At 45.3% G+C, this 23,816-nt stretch overlaps 1 protein-coding gene across 3 annotated transcripts; it reads right to left on the bottom strand.

The window, feature by feature from the left end:
- Positions 1-9,653: 9,653 nt before the first annotated feature.
- Positions 9,654-21,621, bottom strand: GCNT3 (glucosaminyl (N-acetyl) transferase 3, mucin type). 3 transcript variants are annotated; one of them, XM_003928988.4, is made up of 3 exons: positions 21,524-21,621; positions 15,339-15,528; positions 9,654-14,069 (listed from the first exon to the last, which is right to left on the bottom strand). In XM_003928988.4, exon 3 carries the CDS (start codon positions 14,007-14,009, stop codon positions 12,693-12,695), a length of 1,317 nt encoding a protein of 438 aa, XP_003929037.3. In that variant the 5' UTR covers positions 14,010-14,069; positions 15,339-15,528; positions 21,524-21,621; the 3' UTR covers positions 9,654-12,692. The 3 variants fall into 3 exon arrangements, with proteins under 3 accessions (XP_003929037.3, XP_003929038.3, XP_074249949.1); XM_003928989.4 differs by lacking the exon at positions 21,524-21,621 and having other exon boundaries at positions 15,339-15,704; XM_074393848.1 differs by lacking the exons at positions 15,339-15,528; positions 21,524-21,621 and adding an exon at positions 14,866-15,039.
- Positions 21,622-23,816: the final 2,195 nt, after the last annotated feature.

Here is a 23,816-nt window from a genome sequence, read left to right as displayed (position 1 = left end):
CAAATTTTTCCAAATGTGATGAAAACTATAAACCAACAAAGAAGCTCAACTCCAAGCAGGATAACTACAGTACATTGTAATCTAACTGCTGAGAAACAGTGATAAAATTTAAAAGCAGTGAGAGGCGGGGTGCGGTGGCTCACACCTGTAATCCAAGAACTTTGGAGGCCAAAGGGGGCAGATTACCTGAGGTCAGGAGTTCAAGACCAGCCTGACCCACATGATGAAACCCCGTCTTTAAAAAAAAAAAAAAAGCAGTGAGAGCCAACAGACACTTTATACCCACAAAAACAAAGATGATTCCCACAGACTACATGTTACTAGCTATGCAGCTAGAAGACAAGGAAATAAAATCTTAAAAATACTGAGGGTCACCTCACATTCCTAAGGATGCCTACTAGCAGGGAAAAAAAATAACAAATGTTGATCAGAATATAGAGAAATTGGAAATCTTATGCAGTATTGGTGAGAATATAAAACTGCCACAACTAAAGGAAACAGTATGACAGTTCCTCAAAAAAATTAGAAAATTACCAGCCAGGCATGTCGGGTCATACCTACTTTGGGAGGCTGAGGCAGGAGGAGTGCTTGAGGCCACTACTTAGAGACCAGCCTAGGCAACATGGAGACTCCGGTTGCTACAAAAAAAAAAAAAAAAAAAAATTAGCCAGGTGTGGTGACACGCACCTGTAGTCCCAGCTACTTGGATGGCTGAGGCAGGGGAATTGTTTGATCCCAGGAGTTCAAGGCTATAGTGAGCTATGCCTGTGCCACTACACTCCAGCCTGGGCAATGCAGCAAGTCTCTGTCTCAATAAATAAGTAAATTTACCAAATGATCCAGCAATTCCAGTTTTGAGTATATACCCAAAAGAATTGAAAGCATTGGCCAGGCATAATGGCTCACGCCTGTAATTCCAGCACTTTGCAAAGCTAAGGCAGGAGCATCCACTGAACCTAAGAGTTCAAGACCAGCATGGGCAACATGTGGAAACTCTACCTCTATTTAAAAAAAAAAAAATTTTTTTTTGCTGGGTGTGGTGGTAGGCATCTGTAGTTCTACCTACTCAGGAAGCTGACGTAGGAAGATCATCCAAGCTCCAGAGGTCAAGGCTGCAATAAGCTGTGATGACACCTGTGTACTCCACCCTGAATGATAGAGTAAAAATACTGTCTTAAGAAAAAAAGAAAGACCGGGCATGGTGGCTCATGCTTGTAATTCCAGCACTTTGAGAGGCTGAGGTGGGAGGATCACAAGGTCAGGGGTTTGAGACCAGCCTGGCCAACATGGTGAAAACCTGTCCCTACTCAAAAATCAAAAATTAGCTGGGTGTGGTGGTGCATGCCTGTAACTTCAGCTGCTTGGGAGGCTGAGGCAGGAGAATCGCTTGAACCCGAGAGGCAGAAGTTACAGTGAGCCAAGATCACACCACTGCAGTCCAGCATGGGCAACAGAGCAAGACTCCATCTCAAAAAAAAAATAAAGCCCGGCAAGGCGGCTTATGCCTGTAATCCAAACACTTTGGAGGCCAAGGCGAGCGGATCACCTGAGGTCAGGAGTTCAAGATCAGCCTGACCAACATGGTGAAACCCCGTCTTAAAAAAAAAAAGGGGGGGGACTGGCTAGGCGTGGTGACTCACACTTGTAATCTCAGCACTTTGGGAGGCCGAGGCAGGCAAATCATGAGGTTGAGAGATCGATACCATCCTGGCCAACAAGATGAAACCCCATCTCTCTACTAAAAATACAAAAATTAGCTGGTGTGGTGGCATGTGCCTATAGTCCCAGCTACTCGGGAGGCTGAGGCAGGAGAAGCACTTGAACCCAAGAGGCAGAGGTTGCAGTGAACTGAGACCATGCCATTGGACTATAGCCTGGGCAAGAGAGCAAGACTCCATCTTAAAAAAAAAAAAAAAAAAAATGCCAGGCTGGAGTACAGTGGCGCAATCTCGGCTCACTGCAACCTCCGTCTCTCAGGTTCAAGCAATTCTCCTGCCTCAGCCTCCCGAGTAGCTGGAACTACAAGGACCTCCTGAGTAGCTGGGACTGCTGGGACTACCACGCCCAGCTCATTTTTATATTTTAACTAGACACAGGGTTTTACCATGTTGGCCAGAACAGTCTCCATCTCTTGACCTCATGATCTATCCACCTCAGCCACCCAAAATGCTGGGATTACAAGTGTGAGTCACCTCACGCAGCTAGAATTTTATCTCACGAAAAAATTTAAACAGATAAGGAGGTACTTCTTGTAGATGAATAAAGAAAGTAGTTTCTTGACTTGGCATAGTGGCTCATGCCTGTAACCTCAGCACTTTCAGAGGCCAAGGTGGGTGCATCACTTGAGGTCAGTAGTTCAAGACCAGCCTGGCCACAATGGCAAAACCCCATCTCTACTAAAAATATTCAAATTAGCCAGCCGTGGTGGCATATGCTTATAATTTCAGCTACTTAGGGTGCTGAGGTAGAAGAATCGCTTGAACCCAAGAGGCCGAGGTTGCAGTGAGCTGAGATCATGCCACTGCCCTCCAGCTTGGGTGACAGAACAAGACTTTGTCAAAAGAAAAGAAAAGAAAAGAAAAAAGAAAGTAAGGGGGCAGGGAAGGCAGAAAAGAAAGACAAAGAGAAAGAGGAAAGGAAAGGAAAGGGAGGGAAAGAAAGAGAGATGTTTTTTGAGATGAAATTTACTCATGGCAAAGATGCTATGAACACTGTTGAAATGACAACGAAAGATTTAGAATATTACATAAACTTAGTTGATCAAACAGCACTAAGCTCTGAGAGAATTGACTCTAATTTTGGAAGTTCTCCTGGGAGTAAAATGTTATCAAACAGCGTGGCATGCTGCAGAGAGCTCTTTCATGAAAGGAAGAGTCAATCAATGTGGCAAACTCTATTGCTGTCTTATCCACAGCACCCCCACCTTCAGCAACCACCACCTTAACCAGTCAGCCCCCATCAACACCGAGACAAGACCCTACATCAGCAAAAAGATTATGACTCACCAAAGGCTCGATTATTAACATTTTTTAGCAATAAATTTTTTTCGCACTGGCTGCCCAATAGTGTTTTTAAACTAATATATATACATTTCATTTTTAGACATAAGGCCATTGCACAAATACAGCGTAAATGTAACTTTTATATGCACTGGGAAATGGAAACATTTGTTTGACTTGCTGTATTGCAAAATTTACTTTACTCAGTAGTGTGGAACCAAACTCACAATAACTCTGAGATATACCTATATACACACGTTTACTATAAAACATGTTCAAGAAGGCCCATAGGAGCACAGTTTATAATAGACAAAAGCTGGAAACACCCCAAATGTTCATCCATAATAGAATGGATCAACTATGGTATGTTCATACAATGGAATATTACTACAAGCAGTGAGAATCGCTGAACTGCTGTATACAACACAGACAACTCTTGTAAACATAATGTCAAGTTTAAGGAGCCACAAACAAAAGAGAACATAGTATTTACATAAAATTCAAAAACAGGCAGAATAATCTGTCATGTTAGAAGTGAAAACAATGGTTATTTTTGGAAAGGAACACAAGAGATACTCTGGGTTGCTGGGAATTTCCTTTTTCTTGACCAGGGTTCTAATTACACAGGTGGGCTTGCTTTGTAAAAATTCTTGAGCTATATACTTGGAATGTTGTACTTTTCCATACAGATATTGTACCTCAGATAAGACATTCATTGAAAAAGAGGCTGGATACACTGCTTCACACCTGTAATCCCGGCACTTTGGGAGGCTGAGGCAGGAGGACTGCTTGAGGCCAAGAGTGCAAGACCAGCCTGGGCAACACGGCAAAACCCTGTATTTACAAAAAAAATTTAAATTAGCCGGGTATTGTCGTGCATGTCTGTAGTCCCAGATACTTGAAAGGCTAAGACAGGAGGATCGCTTGAGACGAGGAGATTGAGGCTGCAGTGAACCATGATCGTGGCACTGCAATTAGAGAGCCCCACACATCCCACAACATCCACGCATCTAGTACAACTGAGCCCATCCACACTGCCTTCACTCCTGTTACTGTGGGTGAACTGTTCATACTTCCATCAAAAACAAGGCTTTCTTCTTGTGCACTTAAATAATCGTTCCTCTTTTCTTTACAAAAACGTCATTCTGGCAAGTCTCCCAACTCATTCCTGCATCTTTTCCTTTTGACTGGATCTTTCCCATCAATATACAAATGTGTTATCACTTTATACATTTTTAAGATAACCTTCTCTTAACCAGTTACTGTACTTTTCCGCTTCTCTTCACTTAAAGTAAAACTTCTCAAAAGATTTATATATACTTGCTGAATGCATTTTTGTTCTAGCATTCGCCCTGAACCACATCCCATCAAGCGCTCAACTCCACATTCCACAAAAACTCATCTTATCAGGGTCACCTCCACATTGTTAAATCCAATAGTCACTTCTTCATCCTCATCATATATGTGAGTCTTACCGGCTTTTGGTGCAATCATCAACTCTCTCTTTCCTGAAACACATTTTCCTGTTGGCTTCCAGCACATCAAACACACCCCACTTTTCCTTCTACCATGCTAGTGGCTCCTTTGCTCCTGCCTTTCCTGGTTCCTCCTTGTCTCCCTGCCCTCCGCATTTTGGAGAGCCTGGAAGTCATGTCGTAGCCTCTATTCCATTTCCACTCCTTGAAAGCACTTTTCCATTTCATAATTTCACACAATCTATAAGCTGTTAACACCACCTAAGTATCTCCAGTCCAGACCTCTCTCTTGAATTCAGACTTCTGTATACATTCATCTCTTCGACATCTCTAGTTGGATATCTAATAGTAATCTGCAGTTTCCTATGTTCACAAAGTCCTGATCTTCCCCTGAAAAGCCAGTCTTTCACAGGCTTCCCAACTTCATGGCAACACCATCCTTCTACCAACGTGAAACCCTCACAGTTACTTACTCCTTCATTTCTCTCAAACTCAATCTGTCAGCAAATCCTCAAACTGAACCTTCAAAATACTTCCAGGCTGGGCGGAGTAGCTTATGTCTATAATTCCAGCCCTTTGAGAGGCTGAGATGGGGAGATCGCTTGAGTCCAAGAGTTCAAGGCCAGCCTGGGCAACATGGTGAAACCCCATCTTTACAAAACATACAAGTTAGCTGGGCATGGTGGCATGCATCTGTAGTCCTAGCCATTCGGGGGCTGAGGCAGGAGGTCGAGGCTGTGGTAAGCTGAGATCATGCCAGTATACGCTAGTCTGGGTGACACAGCCAGACCCTGTCTCAAAAAAAAAAAAAAAAAAAAAAAAAAATCTGGGATCTGGCCACTTTCACCCCTTCTACTACTGCTGCTTTGCTCCAAGCCACAATTGCATAGTGCCTGGATTATTGCTCTAGTCTCCTAACTGGCCCTCTGCTCTACCCTCGCCCTGCCAGCCACTCTCTTCTCAATGTAGTAGCTAGAGTCATCCTACTAAAATGTGAGTTCTGTGCTCAGAGCCCCCCACAATGACCTATTTCACTCAGAGAAGAAAATAAACTCCATACAACAGCTTTCAAAGGCCTCTGCTGGCCTCCTCTGCATGCTGTTTTTTTTTGTTTGTTTGTTTGTTTGTTTGTTTGTTTTAAAGATGGGGTTTCACTATGTTGGTCAGGCTGGTCTAGAACTCCTTACCTCAGGTGATCCACCCGCCTTGGCCTCCAAAGTGCTTGGATTACAGGAATGAGCCACCACGCCTGGCCTTTTTTTGTTTTGTTTTTTGGTTTTTGGTTTTTTTTTTAAAGATGGGGTTTCTGCTGGGCGTGATGGCTCACGCCTGTCATCACATGGGTGGATCACCCACCTCGGCCTCCCAAAGTGCTAGGATGACAGGCGTGAGCAACCACGCCCAGCTTTTTTTTTTTTTTTTAAAGATATGCATGCCCCTCTTAACTCTCTTCTCCTCCTCCTTGACTCTGATTCACTTAAAATACCTTCCTCGCTGTACCTGAAACATGGCAGGTGGGTTCCTGCTTAAGGGTCTTGCAACTCTTTCCTCTTGGCTTGGAATATGCTCTTCCCCCTTAATCCTCATGGATTAAGATGTTTTTATTTTTCCTTGAGGTGAGGTCTTGCTCTGTTACCCACGCTGAAGTACAGTGAGTGGCACAATCATGGCTCACTGCATCCTCAACCTCCTGGGCCCAAGCAATCCTCCTGCCTCAACCTCCTAAGCAGCTAGAACTACAGGCCTGCTAATTTTTGTATTTTGCGTAGAGACAGGGTTTTGCCATGTTGACTAGGCTGGTCTCCAACTCCTGGGCTCAAGCAATCCATTCTCCCTAAATTCCCAAAGTACTGGGATTAAAGGCACGAGCCACTGTGCCTGCCCTTCCTAACTTATTATTTTTTTTAATAGGCGGGGTTTCACCGTGTTGGTCAGGCTGGTCTTGAACTCCTGACCTCAGGTGATTCGCCTGCCTTGGCCTCCAAAGTGCTTGGATTACAAGCATGAGCCACTACACCCAGGCTGTGCCTGTTCTTCCTTCAGATCTTTACTTGAACATCATCTTTTCATTGAGGAATTTGTTTTGTTTACGTGTGTGTGTGTGTGTGTGTGTGTGTGTGTGTGTGTGTGTGTTTGAGACAAGGTCTCACTCTCTCACTCAAGCTGAAATGCAGTGGCACAGTAACGGTAGTTCACTACAGTCTGTAACTCCACAGCTCAAGCTATCCTCCTGTCTTAGCCTTCCAAAGTGCTGGGATTACAGATGTGAGCCTCCCTGCCCAACGCAGCCCACCCAATTTAAAATTTTAAGTATCTTCCCTTTTTACTCCATCCTCCCAAGTTCTCCGTCACTTCCGTTGATCTCTATCATTTGTTTCCTTCTACTATTTACAGTCTGTTTCACAGTAGTATGCAAACAACACAAGGGTTGGAATTTTTCTCTGTGTTGTTGACTAACATATCCCCAGTGCCAAGAACAATTCCTGTTAAACAGTAAGAGCTCAATTAATAGTTGTAGAATGAATAAGTTATCTCACTGGTTGCCAATACACTCAAGCTTCATAGAGGCAGGAACCACATCTTATTCATCTTTGTAATAAAAGACTAAATAGGCTGGGCGAGGTGGCTCATGCCTGTAATCCTAGCACTTTGGGAGGCTGAGGCAGGTGGATTGCCTGAGGTCAGGAGTTAGAGACCAGCCTGGCCAACGTGGTGAAACCTTGTCCCTACTAAAAATACAAAAATTAGCCAGGCATGGTGGCACATGCCTGTAATCCCAGCTACTTGGGAAACTGAGACAGGAGAATCGCTTGAACCCCAGAGGCAGAGGTTGCAGTGAGCCAAAACCATACCATTGCATTCTCCAGCCTGGGCATGAAGACAAAAACTTCATCTCAAAAAAAAAAGACTAAACAGAAGCAGTAAGATCAAATTCTTGGGGACAGGTACAGTGGCACATGCCTGTAATCCCAGCTACTCAGGAGGCTAAGAGGATTACTCCAGCCCAGGAGTTCAGAACCAGGCTGAGCAACAACACAGTGAGATCTTATCAATAAAAAGTACAAAAAATTTTAAAAAATAAAAGAACAGATCTTTAGGTCAAGTAAGATACTTAAAGCAGAGAACCAGGCAAGGTATTTAATTATCTTTCTTTTTTTTAACTCCTCTTACTATCGTTCCCAATATATATATATTTTTTAAGAAGGATCTTCTCATACCCAGTGTAAAAGTATGGTCATGGCTCACGACATCCTCAAACTTCTGGGCTCAAGTAACCCTCCCACCTCAGTCTCCTAAAGTGCTGGGATTACAGTTGTGAACCACCACACCTAGCCCCAGTGTTCTTTCCTTTTTTTTTTTTTTTTTTTTTTAAAGACGGGGTTTCAGCATGTTGGTCAGGCTGGTCTTGAACTCCCAACCTCAGGTGATCCACCTGCCTTGGCCTCCAAAGTGCTTGGATTACAGGCGTGAGCCACTATGCCTGGCCTGTTCTTTCCATTCTTAATCAAAGTATTTAATGTCCCCAACTGAATTATGTCATATGTTCCCAAACAAGCTCATCAACTGCCTTTTCCTTCTTTCTTAAAAAATTTTCATGCTAGGCATGGTGGCATAGGCCTGTAGTCCCAGCTACTCAGGAGGCTGAGGTAGGAGGATCACTTGAACCCAGGTTGACCTCCTAGGTTCAAGCAATCCTCCTGCCTCATCCTCCCGAAGTGCTGGGATTACAGGTGTGAGCCACTGTGCCTGGCCTTCTTTCAGACCTTAACTTAACATCGCCTTCCCATTGTGGGTTTCCCTGTCCACCTTTTTGTGGGCTTTTGTTTTTTCTGAGACGGGGACTCACTCTGTCACTCAAGCTGGAATGCGGTAGCACAATGATCATAGTTCGCTGCAGCCTCAAACTCCCTGAACACGCCTGTAGCCCTAGCTACTCGGGTGGCTGAGGTGGAAAGATCACTTGAGTCCAGGAGATCGGTGCTGCTGTGAGCCGTGATTGCAGCACTGCACTCCAGCCTGGGCAAAAGAGTGAGACCCCCGTTTCAAAAGGGAAACTATTTTTTCACTCAACCAACAGAACAAAATCACAGTGAGCAGAGTGCACAACAAACAAGCAGTTATTAAAACAATGCTCACCAATAGGCCACAAATCAAAAATAAAGAGGAAATTCAAACCTTGAGAGGTAATAAAAACGTAGTTGCTCACTTAATTTATGAGATTTTTTTCTTTTTTTTTTTTTTTTTTGAGACGGAGTTTCACTCTTGTTACCCAGGCTGGAGTGCAATGGCGCGATCTCGGCTCACCACAACCTCCGCCTCCTGGGCTCAGGCAATTCTCCTGCCTCAGCCTCCTGAGTAGCTGGGACTACAGGCACGCGCCACCACGCCCAGCTAATTTTTTTTGTATTTTTAGTAGAGACGGGGTTTCACCATGTTGACCAGGATGGTCTCGATCTCTCGACCTCGTGATCCACCCGCCTCGGCCTCCCAAAGTGCTGGGATTACAGGCTTGAGCCACCGCGCCCGGCCACAAGATTTTTTTCTTACCAGAGAATGGTTGAAGAAACAGATAGGGCTCAGAGGGAAGAGAAAAATCAACAGATGTGTTGGTGTTTTGTTTTGTTTTGTTTGTTTTTTGGTTTTTTTTTTTTTGAGACGGAGTCTTGCTCTTGTCGCCCAGGCTGGAGTGCAATGGTACAACCTCGGCTCACTGCAACCTCCTCCTCCTGGGTTCAAGTGACTCTCCTGCCTCAGCCTCTGAGCAGCTGAGATTAGTGCCACCACGCCCGGCTAATTTCTGTATTTTTAGTAGAGATGGGTTTTCGCCATGTTGGCCAAGGTGGTCTCAAAACTCTTGATCTTGTGATCTGCCCGCCTCGGCCTCCCAGAGTGCTGGGATTACAGGTGTGAGCCACCATGCACAGCCTGGAGCGTCATTTCTATAATACACTAAACCAATGGCGGAGAAATTCAACCCCTCTGATACGAAGGCCTTGTGTTAGTCAATAAAGAGCATTTCCTTTCACCTGAATATATTTCTAGAGAAAATCTCAATGGCTGGAAAATTTCAGCAACCTATCCCCCAAAAAACGACAAGTCCACATTTTAATCTTTTTATTTATGTTAAAAAATTGTAACTTATTTCACATGAAAGCTTTTAGACTAAGTTAACTGTAAGGCCAAAGTTTTTTTCTCAGGCAGCAAAGGCCTAGGGAGGCTTTTCTGCCTACTTCACACAGTGGTAGTGTGCTCCTGCTCTCTCCTTCAGAGGAGAGCCAGGGACCGTCACATCGGCCAGCAGGGGGAGGCCATGATCACCACTGCAATCACCGCTGCTGGCCACAGACCTCTCAGGGCACATCCATCATGTATATAACTAGTTATCAGTCATCTCCATGGTAGGGCTGGGAGCAAAGTGAATAGGACTGTATTACAATGCAGGTAAGTTGGCAGTGACAATACCCATCACCTAAGAAGTACAACCTTACCCCAAAAGAACTCACCAACTTTTTTTATTATTATTTTTTAGAACAGAGTTTCACTCAGTCCCCCAGGCTGGAGTGCAGTGGTATGACCTCACCTCACTGCAACCTCCGCCTTCCAGGTTCAAGTGATTCTCCTGCCTCAGCCTCCCAAGTAGCTGGGATTACGGGTGCCCGTCACCACACCTGGCTAATTTTTGTATTTTCAGTGGAGATGGAGTTTCATCATGTTGGCCAGGCTAGTCTCGAACTCCTGACCTCAAGTGATCCACCTACCCTGGCCTCCCAAAGTGCTGGGATTACAGGATGAGCCACCACAGGTGGCCAGAAGTCATTAACTTATGAATAAAAAACTCACGGTGTCAGACACGGTGATAACTGTCAGAGTTACAGGGCTTGCATAGAGCAAAGCTGATCATGAGAGAAAACTTGATGAATTGAATGACATCAGAAATACAGAAACATATTAATGACATCACGACATATTAATGGGAACCCTTTCAGATTACACAAATTAACTCCCATATAAATCACTTTTCCAGGGCATGCTGCATGCAGGAGACAGGACTATATTCCAAGGGCACTGCCTATATTTCTATAGTATCCCTTGCCCATCACAGAAGAGTATGACTTAGCCAACAATTATCTCTGGAGCTTCAGAAAGGAAACTGTTTCACTAGGTAACATTTGGGAGGTAGCCTGCTGCGTTTGTGTATCCATATACACACATAGGTATTTAAACATACATTATTGTCCCCCTACAAGGAAATGTGTAATCTGCAGAATCACAAACAGGATCCTTGCATTCACATTCTGAAATAAGAGTTTTGACTCAAGAGGAGGGCCAGGCGTGGTGGCTTATGCTTGTAATCCCAGCATTTTGGGAGGCTGAGGCAGGTAGATCACTTGAGGCCAGCAGCTCAAGACCAGTCTGGCCAACATGGCAAAACCCCATCTCTACACAAATACATAGAAATTAGCTGGACATGGTAGCTCACACCTATAATCCCAGGTACTTGCAAGGCTGGGGTGGGAGAATCACCTGAACCCAGGAGGCAGAGGCTGCAATGAGCGGAGATCATGCCACTACACAGCAGCCTGGATGACAGAGCGAGACCATGTTTAAAAAAAAAACAAAAAACAAAAAAAAAAAAAACGGCCAGGCACAGTGGCTCAAGCCTGTAATCCCAGCACTTTGGGAGGCCGAGGCGGGTGGATCACGAGGTCAAGAGATCGAGACCATCCTGGTCAACATGGTGAAACCCCATCTCTACTAAAAATACAAAAAATTAGCTGGGCATGATGGCACGTGCCTGTAATCCCAGCTACTCAGGAGGCTGAGGCAGGAGAATTGCCTGAACCCAGGAGGCAGAGGTTGCGGTGAGCCAAGATCGCACCATTGCACTCCAGCCTGGGTAACAAGAGCGAAACTCTGTCTCAAAAAAAAAAAAAGAGTTTTAACTCAAGAGGCCTAAACATGCAACAAGCAGACATCCTGGTTTAGCTAAATAGTCCTAGTTTATTTTTATTTCTCAATATAATTACCAATAGTGCAGACCATCCCCGGACAAAAACATGTTCCACTTTGAATAATTACACATTACCTTACCTGAATGGCTATTGTCTTCATTACGGAACATTAGTTAAGCTTTGGCTGTGAGGCAGACAAAATTAGCGCTGTGATTTTCCTATAACTATACAGGCGGTCAAACTGGTTAAATCACCCTGCCTTTTCCTTTCCAGAAAAGTAACGAACCTGGCAATATAAACAAAATGAGGAGAGCTTTCTTTTCTTATTTTTGACACAGAGTTTCACTGTTATCGCCCAGGCTGTAGTGCAGTGGCACTATTTCAGCTCACGGCAACCTCCACCTCCCGAATTCAAGCAATTCTCCTGCCTCAGCCACCGAGAAGCTGGGATTACAGGTGCCTGCCACTACACCCAGCTAATTTTTTGTATTTTTAGTAGAGACAGGATTTCACCATACAGGCCAAGCTGGTCTTGAACTTTTGAGCTCAGGTGACTCACCCACCTCCCAAAGTGGTGGGAATTACAGGTGTGAGCTGCCTCACCTGGTCGAGGCTGGCTTTCAAACAATCAAAACACCAGCTCTGTTCCCCGTCTTCATGAGAATTTGCTATTTGTGCAGCTTGTCAGGACCATTTCCGAATAATAGAACGCTCTTGCCAGCCCCTAGGGATTTTAAATGTCACAAATCCTTAGAGAAAGTTTTACACATATATCTATTTATATTATTTCTGGCATACTAGGCAAAAAGTAGAGGTAACACTTTGAATCAGGATTTATTTTTAAGTTAACAGTACAAAAGGGAAGGCTCTCTTTCCATCAAAGTTCTCCATGCTACCAAACCTAGGATTATTAGGAACAGCAGCTCCACAGAATGGAAAAGCTACCACCAGGCATTCAACTGAAATCAAGTGCCCTGTCACACATCCCTCCTTCACTCTCCCAAATCACAGCAGCTCTCATTCTCACTCGGTAAGGACAACAGAGGAACTGCGAGAGTTAGGGGTGGGAGAAGCAGCAGCATTCACCCGGGCAGCAATTTACAAGGCAACAGATCTACTTACCCACACTCTCACAGGAGCCCCCTCATCCTAGGGGATGCTACGGATTGCAAAGCCCTGGCCTCCCACCCACACTGTCCCAGCAAGTTCCGAGCATGTTTACACATGTTCTTGCCCCACAGGTAGCAATGCTCTTATAGTGCGTCTCAAAGTGCAGTCCCATGGAAGGCCTTATAACGTAGGTACTCTTCCAAGCACTGAAGAGCACTATCATCTACCTTTGGGTCAAACTTGTTGGCCAACAGGTGATGGTTTTGAAGCATCCAATGCAAGTCCCCAGCCCCATACACACAGATAGCCCGCTGGTGGATTCCAGAGCAAGGGCCATAAGGGGCACCCTTACTGATGTCTCCTTCATGACTCTGCCACTTGACCAGCCTGGCAATGGAAATCATGTCTGAGATGTCATACTTGCGGTGGTGGGGAACAGAGCCAGGCATCCACCATGCACGCTGCAGGGTGGCCCAGAGGTGTTCGTCAGGGCTATAGGTGTCTTTTACCCATTCAATCAGTTGTTGGGATTTAGGATTCTTCAAAACATGTTGGACAAAATCTCGGGAAGCCACGATATATGCATTCCCTGTGAACACAGTTACATTAAAAGGGGGAGGATCCTTCTTCTTTCCGGTTAGGTGTAATTGGTCTCCCACTACCTCAAAGCGGTATTTCCAGCGGTTTTTTTTGAACTCAGTAGGTACCTCTGTCTCCATACTATTCCTCCCATTCAACATCTTGAGAGCCTGGACCATCTCTTCATTGCTCTTTATAGGAAAGTCCGTCCCACATGTATTCAGGAAGTATTTCCATGGCACTGAGCTCTGAAGCAAGTCTTCCATGCAGTTGAGATCAGCTTGCACCCTGGACCAGGAGGCATAAACCACCCGAACCAGCTTACTGGCTATGAAGACGTTTGGGAAGCATGAGGTAATTGCTTTGACTGCCTTTTTGAAAGTTTCTGGGGACTTCTCATCCACGTGGATGCAGTATATGTTCTGAGGGGCATACACCGCTCGCAGGAGCCTTTCAAAGTTTTCAATCTTCTCGTGAATCACCATGGAGTATGCAATAGGGAACTCCACCTCTTCTTTGCTCAGTGGGAACTGTATGAACTTCCTTTCAGCCTTAAAGCGCTCACAGTCTCTGGTGAGCGAGAGGTAGTGGGTGTCTGTGAAAGGCTCCCGCTTCTTCTTGACCTCCAGGTTACTCAGAATAGCCTGCAACACCGCTTCTTGGTCCCCTCGGGTGACTGCTGAACAGTCGATAGACCTGTTTGCTGGCAGCTTCAGGGAACTGTACAAGATATTCCTACAGTACTGGCTTTGAAATTCCCTGGACTCCAGACCCAAGTGGTCAGAGTCACACTTCAACCTGAGAGAAAGTTTCAGAGCCACAATGGCCAGCAGCATGTAACAGCCCAGGGCCCACAAGTAATGCTGCCAGCAGAGTCTCTTCCATTGAACCATCGTCACAGAATGGGAGACAGGTGGAGACTGAGCACAGGGAATGAGGAGGATGACAGGATCCTTGGACAGAACAAAATGCCTCTAGTTACAAACCAATCATTCCCAGAAACATCAAGTTCCATTCCAAACGGATGGCAAAACCTATTTCTTACCTGGATCAGTATCCTTAGTAAAGACCTGCCTACAAGCCCCTTACATCTGTTGTTGATGAACATCTGCAACCTGACCCTACAAACTAGCCGACTACACTGAGGTCTGCCTCTGGCTCCACCTCCACCTCCACCCAGGAGAAAAGGAAGAGCTGAGCACCTGCTGCCAGGGAGTGTCATTAGTAAGAGGAAGCCCCCACCCACCCTTCATTCCTCATTCTTCTCATGCCTTACCACCCGACAAGGTAGCTCTTATCTGGGTTCCGGAATTTCTGATAGATCCAGAGAGAAAAGTCCATAAAATTCAGACTCTTGGCATCAGTTCTAGAAACCTAAAGGTCCTTTTAAAACATTTCTTGCTTCTATTTTGGCAATTTACATAGCATTAGAATGCTTTTCACCATATATCATTCATTGGTCAGATGTGACAGCTAGCAATACTTTAAGAAGTAAAAATAACTGGATATTCTCCCAAAAAAATGCATTGAAATCATTCAGAGAGTCCATCCAAATTTAAGTATACCTGCACACAAGCTGTGTATATACAATATTTAATGAGTACCTTTTGTGGGCAAGAAATATTTTTTTGAGAATTATTTCTTTACACTGTCCCATTTAATAACCTTCACAACCAATCAGAAATACACTATTAAGCCTCTTACATAAATAAGATAATAGAAGCTAAATAACTTGCCAAATACACACACGTTTTAAGAAGAAAATCTGGGACTCCTCTCCACTCCTCTTCTCCCTCAGCGTTTTTGTCTGCAAGCCTAATGCTTGTTCCAGCAAACACACCTACCTTTTAAAGGCAGTACAGGGAGTGTTACAACTCTTTTATATTTTGTTTGACTCCCAAACAAATTTCACTGCCCACTTAAGACCAGGAAACCCGTTTAAAAAAAGGAAAAGGAAAAAACGTTCTACATTGAAATCCTAAGATAAATAAGAAAGTAAACAATAAAAACTAAAAAATACAACAAAGGATGTTGAATACCAGCAAAGAAAACCAGATATTACAGAAAATCATCCCTGAAAGGAGAGGGAAAAAAATGTGTCACATTCTTCAAGCAATGATGATTTCCCCTGTTGTATCTCTTTCTAAAATTGTATCCTCTTTAGTCGTAACTTTCATGGGAATCTAAGAGGAAGGAAAAGGAAACATGAAGACAGTTCTCACCTTTCGTAGCTACTTTCCTGCTTAGGGGTAATCGCTTCACAAGGTGTGGTACTGTTTCCAAGTGAAGCCTGGCTTTGTTTCACGGCAGCAAATGTGAGCAACCCTGTCCCCTGATCTTCTAACCCTCCAAAAGATATTTTCTGACATTCATGAGACATCCAAGAAACGGTTTCAGGCTCCTCTTGAATATCTGCAAAGTAGAGAACAGCAGCAAATGGCTCTATCACTCACCTTTTGACTTCCTGCTCTCAGATAGAGAGCAAGCTCAGATAAATCACGCAGAAACATTCTCAAGCACAAGTCATTCAGGGAAGTGAGTGAGGCCGGAAAGAATGCTGACAACATACGAAAAGACAACCAGATATTTCAGCCCCAACAGCCCAGTGTGTACCTGTGTCATGAACTATTCATAAAAACCTGTCAGTGCTCACACAAGAACTTAACAGGCTTACTCCCTCAACAAGGAACCATAGAAACACAGAGATATGCCCCTGCCTTCTTTTGTTTGCGAGTCCAAATATCACTCATATTCCCTGAACAGTACAGGAGGTGGGAATAAAAATACTTTTCAAGGATTTTTCTTTTGTTACTGTTCTTTTAAAAAAGCAAATCAATGAAAACCATCGTTTATTCTTCAAATGCAACTGCTCCCTTCCGACCCGCCACCAGAAAATATCCATTTGCCTTCCTTTGCGTGACTATTAATAATCTGCAGGCTGTAGAAGTGCCCACAGGTATCTAGTTCGTAGATATCCCTCATTAATATCTGTGAATCTAGAGCTACTGGCAGTCTGAGGAATGGATTACACTATGGGCTGGTTTTGGCCATGGTGTAGATTACCAAGTGCCTTCTTCAAAGCTGCTGACATTGCTAGACTCTCCCCAACCTCACCCACAACTGCTCCTCCTAAAATGGCAACATTCCTAGCCAAATATCTGAACAGGGTAAGTTTTTTGTTGTCGTTGCTGTCCTTAGACAGTGTCTGGCTCTGTGGCCCAGGCTGGAGTGCAGTGGTGTGATCACGGCTCAATGCAGCCTTGACCTCCTGGCTCAAGCCAGCCTTCTGCCCCAGCATCCTGAGTAGCTGGGACCACAGGCACACACCATCATGCATGCGGAGCTAATTTTTTTTTTTTAATTTTTAATAGAGATAAGGTCTTGCTATATTGCCCAGGCTGGTCCCGAACTCCTGGGCCCCAGCGATCCTCCCACCTCAGCCTCCCATAGTGCTAGCAATTACAGGAGTGAGCCACCATGCCCATCTGAACAAAGGAAGTTTAACGTAAACAACTTAACTAGATATAAAGTTAAGGTATAAAGAGTTGGGTAAGGGGACCCTATTAGGGCCCTAGCAATTTTTGGAAGTAGCTACCACGCCTACATTGAGGGAATTAAGGGAGGAAATGAAAATGATAGAATTTAAATTTTGGGTGGAGGCACACCAAAGAAGCTGAAACTCTTAAGTCTAAAGAATAGGGACCACTCAACTATTGCTGAGGCCTCTGAGCTCAGAGGAGGGCCCTCTAGGCTGAGATCCAGGTTTCTCAGGAGGCAGCTGGTATCTCTTCTGATAGCTACTCTAAAAGGAATTTAGTGCAGCTACACAAAAGAACATCCACTGAGAGGTAAATAGGCGTTGACATGGTGACGCTCACGGAAGCAGGAAGTAAATAGGAAGCAAACAGGAAGTCCCTCCTCCAGCCTCCTGTCTCCCTCCAGAGCCCTTTATTGGCAGAGTTTAAGCAGAAACATGGTTTCAAGGGTCGCCTCTCCAACATCACAAAGTAGAGTTGAGAAGGGTGGGCTTCTTCTGAAGATAATGGAGCAATAATGGAGATGAGTCACGGTTGCCTTCTTGGTGCATGAACTGTTTACATGCACATACCTCCAAGACTTTCAGCGTAGGGAATTTAGGCATTTTCTTTTTTGGTCCTCTCCCCCACGGGCCTCTGACTGCAGATGAAGCCACAGCAAAGACAAGGAAGTCATGTGGGGTTGTCAGAGGTGTTTGAACCAGAGCAACTCCATCTTGAATAAGGGTGGAGCAAAATGAGGCTGAGACCTACTGGGCTGCATTCCAGACAGTTAAAGTATTCTAAGTCACAGGATGAGATAAAAGGTCAGCACAAGATACAGATCATAAAGACCTTGCTGATAAAACAGGTGGTAGTAAAGAAGCCAGCTGAAATCCACCAAAACCAAGATAGAGAGTGACCTGCTGTCCTCCTCAATGCTACACTCCAACCAGTGCCTGACAGTTTACAAATGCCATGGCAACTACAGGAAGTTACCCTATATAGCAGGCGTCCCCAGACTTTTTACACAGGGGGCCAGTTCACTGTCCCTCAGACCGTTGGAGGGCCGCCACATACTGTGCTCCTCTCACTGACCACCAATGAAAGAGGTGCCCCTTCCTGAAGTGCGGCGGTGGGGGGGGGCCGGATAAATGGCCCCAGGGGGCTGCATGCAGCCAGTGGGCCGTAGTTTGGCGACGCCTGCTATATAGTCTAAAAAGAGGAGGCATGAATAATCCACCCATTGTTCAGCATAAAATCAAGAAATAACCCTAAAAATGGGCAAGCAGCAGCCCTCGGGGCTGCTATTTCTATGGAATAGCTATTCTCTTACTCCTTTACTTTCTTAATAAACTTGCTTTCACTCTACTTATGGACTGGCCCTGAGTTCTTTCTTGCGCAAGAATTATTGGAGTCTGGATCGGGACCCCTCTCTGGGAACAGGGTCATCTGCACCCCTACTTTGGCCCTGCTCCACAGGCTGTTTTCTGTATCAATGGGATTCTCAGTGACTTTCTATCTTTGAGTATAAAATCCTTGAGACAAGAATGATTACAAGATAAGCGCTTATTTGAATCTAGAAAAATCATTCCACTTTCTTCATATCCTACTTTTCTCTGGTGGCCCCCTCACACCTCACCTTCTTTCCCATCAAAAACATATTAGAGGCTGAGCGCGGTGGCTCACCCCTGTAATTCCAGCACTTTGGAAGGCCCATACAGGCAGATGATGAGGTCAGGAGTTCGAGACCAACATGACCAACATGGTGAAAACCCATTTCTATTAAAAATACAACAATTAGCTGGGCTTGGTGGTGCACACCTGTACTCCCAGCTGCTCAGGAGGCTGAAACAAGAGAATCACTTGAATCCGGGAGGCAGAAGTTGCAGTGAGCCGAAATTGTGCCACCACTCCAGTCTGGGCGACACAGTGAGACTCAGCCTCAAAAAAAAAAAAAAAAAAAAAACCACGTTATCTAGTCACTCGGTCAGTGAAAACATTTTGAATATTTGATGGCTTTTGTTTGTGTATGTGTTTTTGTTCATAGAGACAGGATCTCGCTGTCACCCAGGCTGCCGTGCAGTGGCAGATCATAACTCACTGCAGCCTCAAACTCCTGTGTCCAGGCCATCCTCCCACCTTAGCCTCCCAAGTAGCTGGGACTACAGGCACTTGCCACCATGCCCAGCTAAGTTTTAAAAAATTTTTTTGTTGCCGGGCACGGTGGCTCACGCCTGTAATCCTAGCACTTTGGGAGGCCAAGGTGGGTAAATCACCTGAGGTCAGGAGTTAAAGACCAGCCTGGGCAGCATGATGAAACCCCATCTTTAAAGGAAAAAAAAAAAAAACAAAAAAAAAGTTTAAAAAAACCATTTTTTTTTTTTTTGTAGAGACAGGATTTCACTGTGTTGCCCAGGTGGTCTCAAACTGCTGGGTTCCCAAAGTGCTGGGATTACGAGTATTGAGCCACAGCCCCAGGCCTGAGTACTTCATTTTTTTTTTTTTTTTTTTTTTTTTTTGAGATGGAGTTTCGCTCTTGTTACCCAGGCTGGAGTGCAATGGCGCGATCTCGGCTCACCGCAACCTCCGCCTCCTGGGTTCAGGCAATTCTCCTGCCTCAGCCTCCTGAGTAGCTGGGATTACAGGCACGCACCACCATGCCCAGCTAATTTTTTTGTATTTTTAGTAAAGGCGGGGTTTCACCATGTTGACCAGGATGGTCTCGATCTCCTGACCTTGTGATCCACCCGCCTCGGCCTCCCAAAGTGCTGGAATTACAGGCTTGAGCCACTGCGCCCAGCCTGAGTACTTCATTTTTATGGTTGTCATTTGAGACAAGGTCTGGCTCTATTACCCAGGCTGCGGTGCAGGGGCACAATCTCAGCTCTCTGCAACCTCTGCCACCTGGGCTCAAGTGATCCTCCTACCTCAGCCTCCTGAGTAGCTGGGATTATGCCCAGCTAATTTATTTTTCTTTTTTCTTTCTTTCCTTTTTTTTTTTTTTTTTTTTTTTTTTTTTGTAGAGATGGGGTTTGCTTTATTCCTGGCTGGTCTTGAACTCAGGAGCGCAAGCAATCGCCCCACCTCAGACTCCCAAAATGCTAAAATTTCAGGCATGAGCCAAATATTTATTGCCCAGCCAAATATTTTATTTTTAAGGTAACCAAAGTAAGTTTATTATGTGTTAAATATTTGCTAATATCACATTAACAAATTGTGGCTCTATTTTGTTGAGATGATCTACATCATGGTAACGCCAAGTACACAGCAGCTAAAGGCAAGTAGGGGACTCGGCAGGACAAACCGAGGTCTGAATCCTGGCTCTGTCATGTTCTAACTGAATGATAAGCAGCAAATTCATTCATTCATTTGTGTTTTAGTGACTTCCTTTGCATAATAGGGGCTAATGCTAATATTTGGTTTGCACGACTTTTGAGAAGATTAAAGAAGACACCTATGAAGGACCAGCAAATGTCACCTGGTACTTGCAGCCACTCAGTGAAGGTTCTCATTAAAAAGACTCTAGTGCCAGCCTACAAAGATCTGTTTTACTGACAGAATAACTCACAGGAAGTTACAAATAGCATTCTTGAGCTCTGGACCAGGGGGGATGTTGATGCTTATGATGTAGTGAGGGAAAGGGCTAAGAATTGCCCTCCGGCCAGGCGCGGTGGCTCAAGCCTGTAATCCCAGCAGTTTGGGAGGCTGAGGCAGGTGGATCACGAGGTCGAGAGATCGAGACCATCCTGGTCAACAAGGTGAAACCCCGTCTCTACTAAAAATACAAAAAATTAGCTGGGCATGGTGGCACGTGCCTGTAATCCCAGCTACCCAGGAGGCTGAGGCAGGAGAATTGCTTGAACCCAGGAGGCGGAGGTTGCGGTGAGCCGAGATCACGCCATTGCACTCCAGCCTGGGTAACAAGAGCGAAACTCCGTCTCAAAAAAAAAAAAAAAAAAAAAGAATTGCCCTCCACCTCTCTGGTCTAGGGAGAGGCCCAGTTGTATATAATCACCAACAGCACCTCAGGGACAAGACCAGGGATGAGCTGCAGCTGTCCCCAGTGAGGTACGAAGAGGGGACACAATGACCCGGGGAGGGCACAGGAAGACTGGGGGTGAGGCCACCTGCAGAGATCAGGCAAGCATTCACAAAGATGGCCAACAGCTTCCACACCTTAATTCCACGCTAGCCCCAGGAACATACAGGACACTCAGCACATGGGAGGAAGAGCCCACTCCCAGATTGTCTGGGATCCCAGGCATATTTCAAGGCAAAAACTTAAACCTGGGGTATGAAGCTTTTCATTGGGGTTCCTTTTACCCTTGTAAGGACCAAAGGTAGAGGCAGATCATGCTGAAAGTAAATTTAAACAAGCACCCAGGAGTATGTGAAGCGATTTAGATATCCCAAGAACTTAAAGGATGACCTTCTCCTCCCTCAGTAAACAAAATATAAAAGCCACAGAGTGTAAGTCCAACACAGTCCTGAGTTTTCCCACAATGACTACTGCTACTCTGATGCTGTCTTTGCAATAGCAAACTCTTCCCACTCAGACTCCTCAATCTTTTTCTCCTAATCATGAGTTGAGGCTCCCTATGGGCAAAAAGCTTTAACTTCATCCCTCGAGCTTTGAATTCTATATCCTCGCATGGTTGTGGAAAGGTCTAAGAGTTCCATTCATGGGACAGAGAAACTAAGCTAGAGTGATCAAGGTGGTGCTGAGACGAAGGCAGTGGGATTTGATGTTAACTTTGATGGAGGTTCAAGAAACCCTACAGTCCCAACACCAAGGTCAGAGAAGGGCCAGAGCAGCAGGATTCATCTTAAGCTGAATTTACAAATTAGCTAACGCACTCTTTCACTTATTTTGTTATGGTGGTATTTACCTTTGCCAGGCATCAGCTTGCTCCTCTCATTGACGGGAAGCTCCTTGAGGTCATGTTCTTTACCTCCGTGTCCCAGCACCTAGAATGATAGGTATTGGCAGAATTCCAAGGCTTCCCAGAACACAAACTGTTAAGTCATCAAAGTAGCAGGGCACTTTCAGTAACTTAGAGAAAAGAGACTATGACTCAGAGATGCAATGAGAAAGGACAGATCAACAGCAAAACCCAGTTAATGTGTTACCGATTAGGTTGGAACTAGGGATTGAAAAAAACTGAAGGCGCCAGGCGCGTTGGCTCAAGCCTGTAATCCCAGCACTTTGGGAAGCCGAGGAGGGTGGATCACGAGGTCAAGAGATCGAGACCATCCTGGTCAACATGGTGAAATCCCGTCTCTACTAAAAATACAAAAAATTAGCTGGGCATGGTGGTGCGTGCCTGTAATCCCAGCTACTCGGGAGGCTGAGGCAGGAGAATTGCCTGAACCCAATAAGCGGAGGTTGTGGCGAGCCGAGATCACGCCATTGTACTCCAGCCTGGGTAACAAGAGCGAAACTCTGTCTCAAAAAAAAAAAAAAAAAAGAAAAAGAAAAAGACTGAAGGCACCAAGGAAGATGGGGAGAGGGGAGGTAGGGTGTCATGAGCTCTAACATTACATAAATGTTCCAGGCAGTGAGCTCTTAACAAAGATGAAGTTATGACCTCTAGCCATAAAGAAATGGTTAAAAGACCCAGTGTGGGGCTGGGCGCGGCAGCTCACACCTGTAATCTCAGCACTTTGGGAGGCCAAGGTAGGCGGATCACCTGTGGTCAGGAGTTCAAGACCAGCATTGCCAACATGGTGAAACCCCATCTTAAAAAAAAAAAAAAAAAGACCCAGTGTCATCAAACGGGTTTTTAGTCAGGGTTGTAAAATGAAGCTTCGACTTGTGATTTGCTGAAAGACAGGGACAGCTGGAGGTTCCTCCTTAGAGCTCTACCTCTGTGCACCCAAAGCTCACTCTCGCCCTGGACAACCCTCCTGGACACACTTCACATGGCCTAGAGTAAAAGAGAAAAGAGATTAAAGAAGAAAAGAAAAGAAAGAGAAAAAGAGAAAGAAAGAGAAAAAGAGAAGAAAAGAAAGGAAGGAAAGGAAAGGGCAAGGGGAAAAAGGAAAGGGAAAAGGAAGAAAGGATGGAGGGAGGGAGAGAAGAAGGGAGAAGAAGGGAGGGGGAAGAAGTCAGGGAGAGGGAAAAATGAAAAAAAAAGAAAGTGACAAAAAGAGAAAAGAAAGGAAAGGAGAGAAGGAAGGAGGGGAAAAAGGAACGAAGGAGGGAGGGGAAAAAGGAAGGGAGGAAGAAAGGAAGGAGGGAGGGAGGGAGGGAGGGAGGGAGGGAGGGAAGGGGAAGAAGGGAGAGAGAGGGAGGAGAAGGAAGGAGGATGAGGGAGGGAGGGAGGGAAGGAGGGAAGACAGGTAAGAGGGGGAGGAGAGAGAGAGAAGGAAGGAGGGACAGGGAGAGAGAAAGAAACAGAAAGAGAGAGAAGGAAGGGAGGGAAGGAGAGAGAGGGAGGGAGTGAGGGAGGGAGGCAGGCAGACTGAGTCAGCAGACTGACAAACCACCTTCCACTACTTATTCACTGACTGCAGAGGAAACTTCTGAATCTTCTCAGGTGAGAGAATCTTGCTACTCCCTCTCTACTCACATACCCAAGGCCAGTCATTTGCCAGGCTGTAAAGGCAGCCATTAGATCCTCATTCGCATCTCTGGGTGGTGCTCCGCTTCCTTCCTGCTCACAGCTGCCCCTGCTGCTGCTCAGAACCACGGAAGGAGAGGACGGTGACCGCCATGCTTGTTCTGTCTCCTAACCCCACGAACTCACCCGAACAGAATTGTGAAGACTGTGGTGTCACAAGCTCCTTGAGGGCAGAGACCGTGTCTGACTCGGCCTTGTCTTTCCCACAGCAGCCAGCACAAAACCTCGCAGATGGTAGTGTTGAAGACAACAGGCAACCCTGTAAAATATATGAAGAGATTTGTTCTAAGTCAAATACGAGTGACCATGGCCTGTTACACAGCCCTCAGGAGGTCCTGAGAACTTGTACCTAAGGTGATTGGGGGTGCAGCTTGGTTTTATACATTTTAGAGACCCATGAGACATTAATCAAATACAGTAAAGAAATACATGGGTTTGGTCCAGAAAGGATGGATAACTCCAAGAGTGTGGGAGATGGTGGGTGTGCGACCCGCAGAGACCCTTCCCAAAGCAAATGAGAGCGAGGAGTTGTTAAGCCGAGTCCAGGTTTATTGGGGTT

The sequence above is a fragment of the Saimiri boliviensis genome, chromosome 2 (genome assembly GCF_048565385.1).
Source record: "Saimiri boliviensis isolate mSaiBol1 chromosome 2, mSaiBol1.pri, whole genome shotgun sequence".
Lineage (NCBI taxonomy): Eukaryota > Metazoa > Chordata > Mammalia > Primates > Cebidae > Saimiri > Saimiri boliviensis.
This window is presented reverse-complemented; position numbering and strand designations above follow the sequence as displayed.

Coding starts and splice junctions, on each gene's coding strand:
- GCNT3 (XM_003928988.4), bottom strand. CDS start 14,009: ATGGTTCAATGGAAGAGACTCTGCTGGCAGCATTACTTGTGGGCCCTG.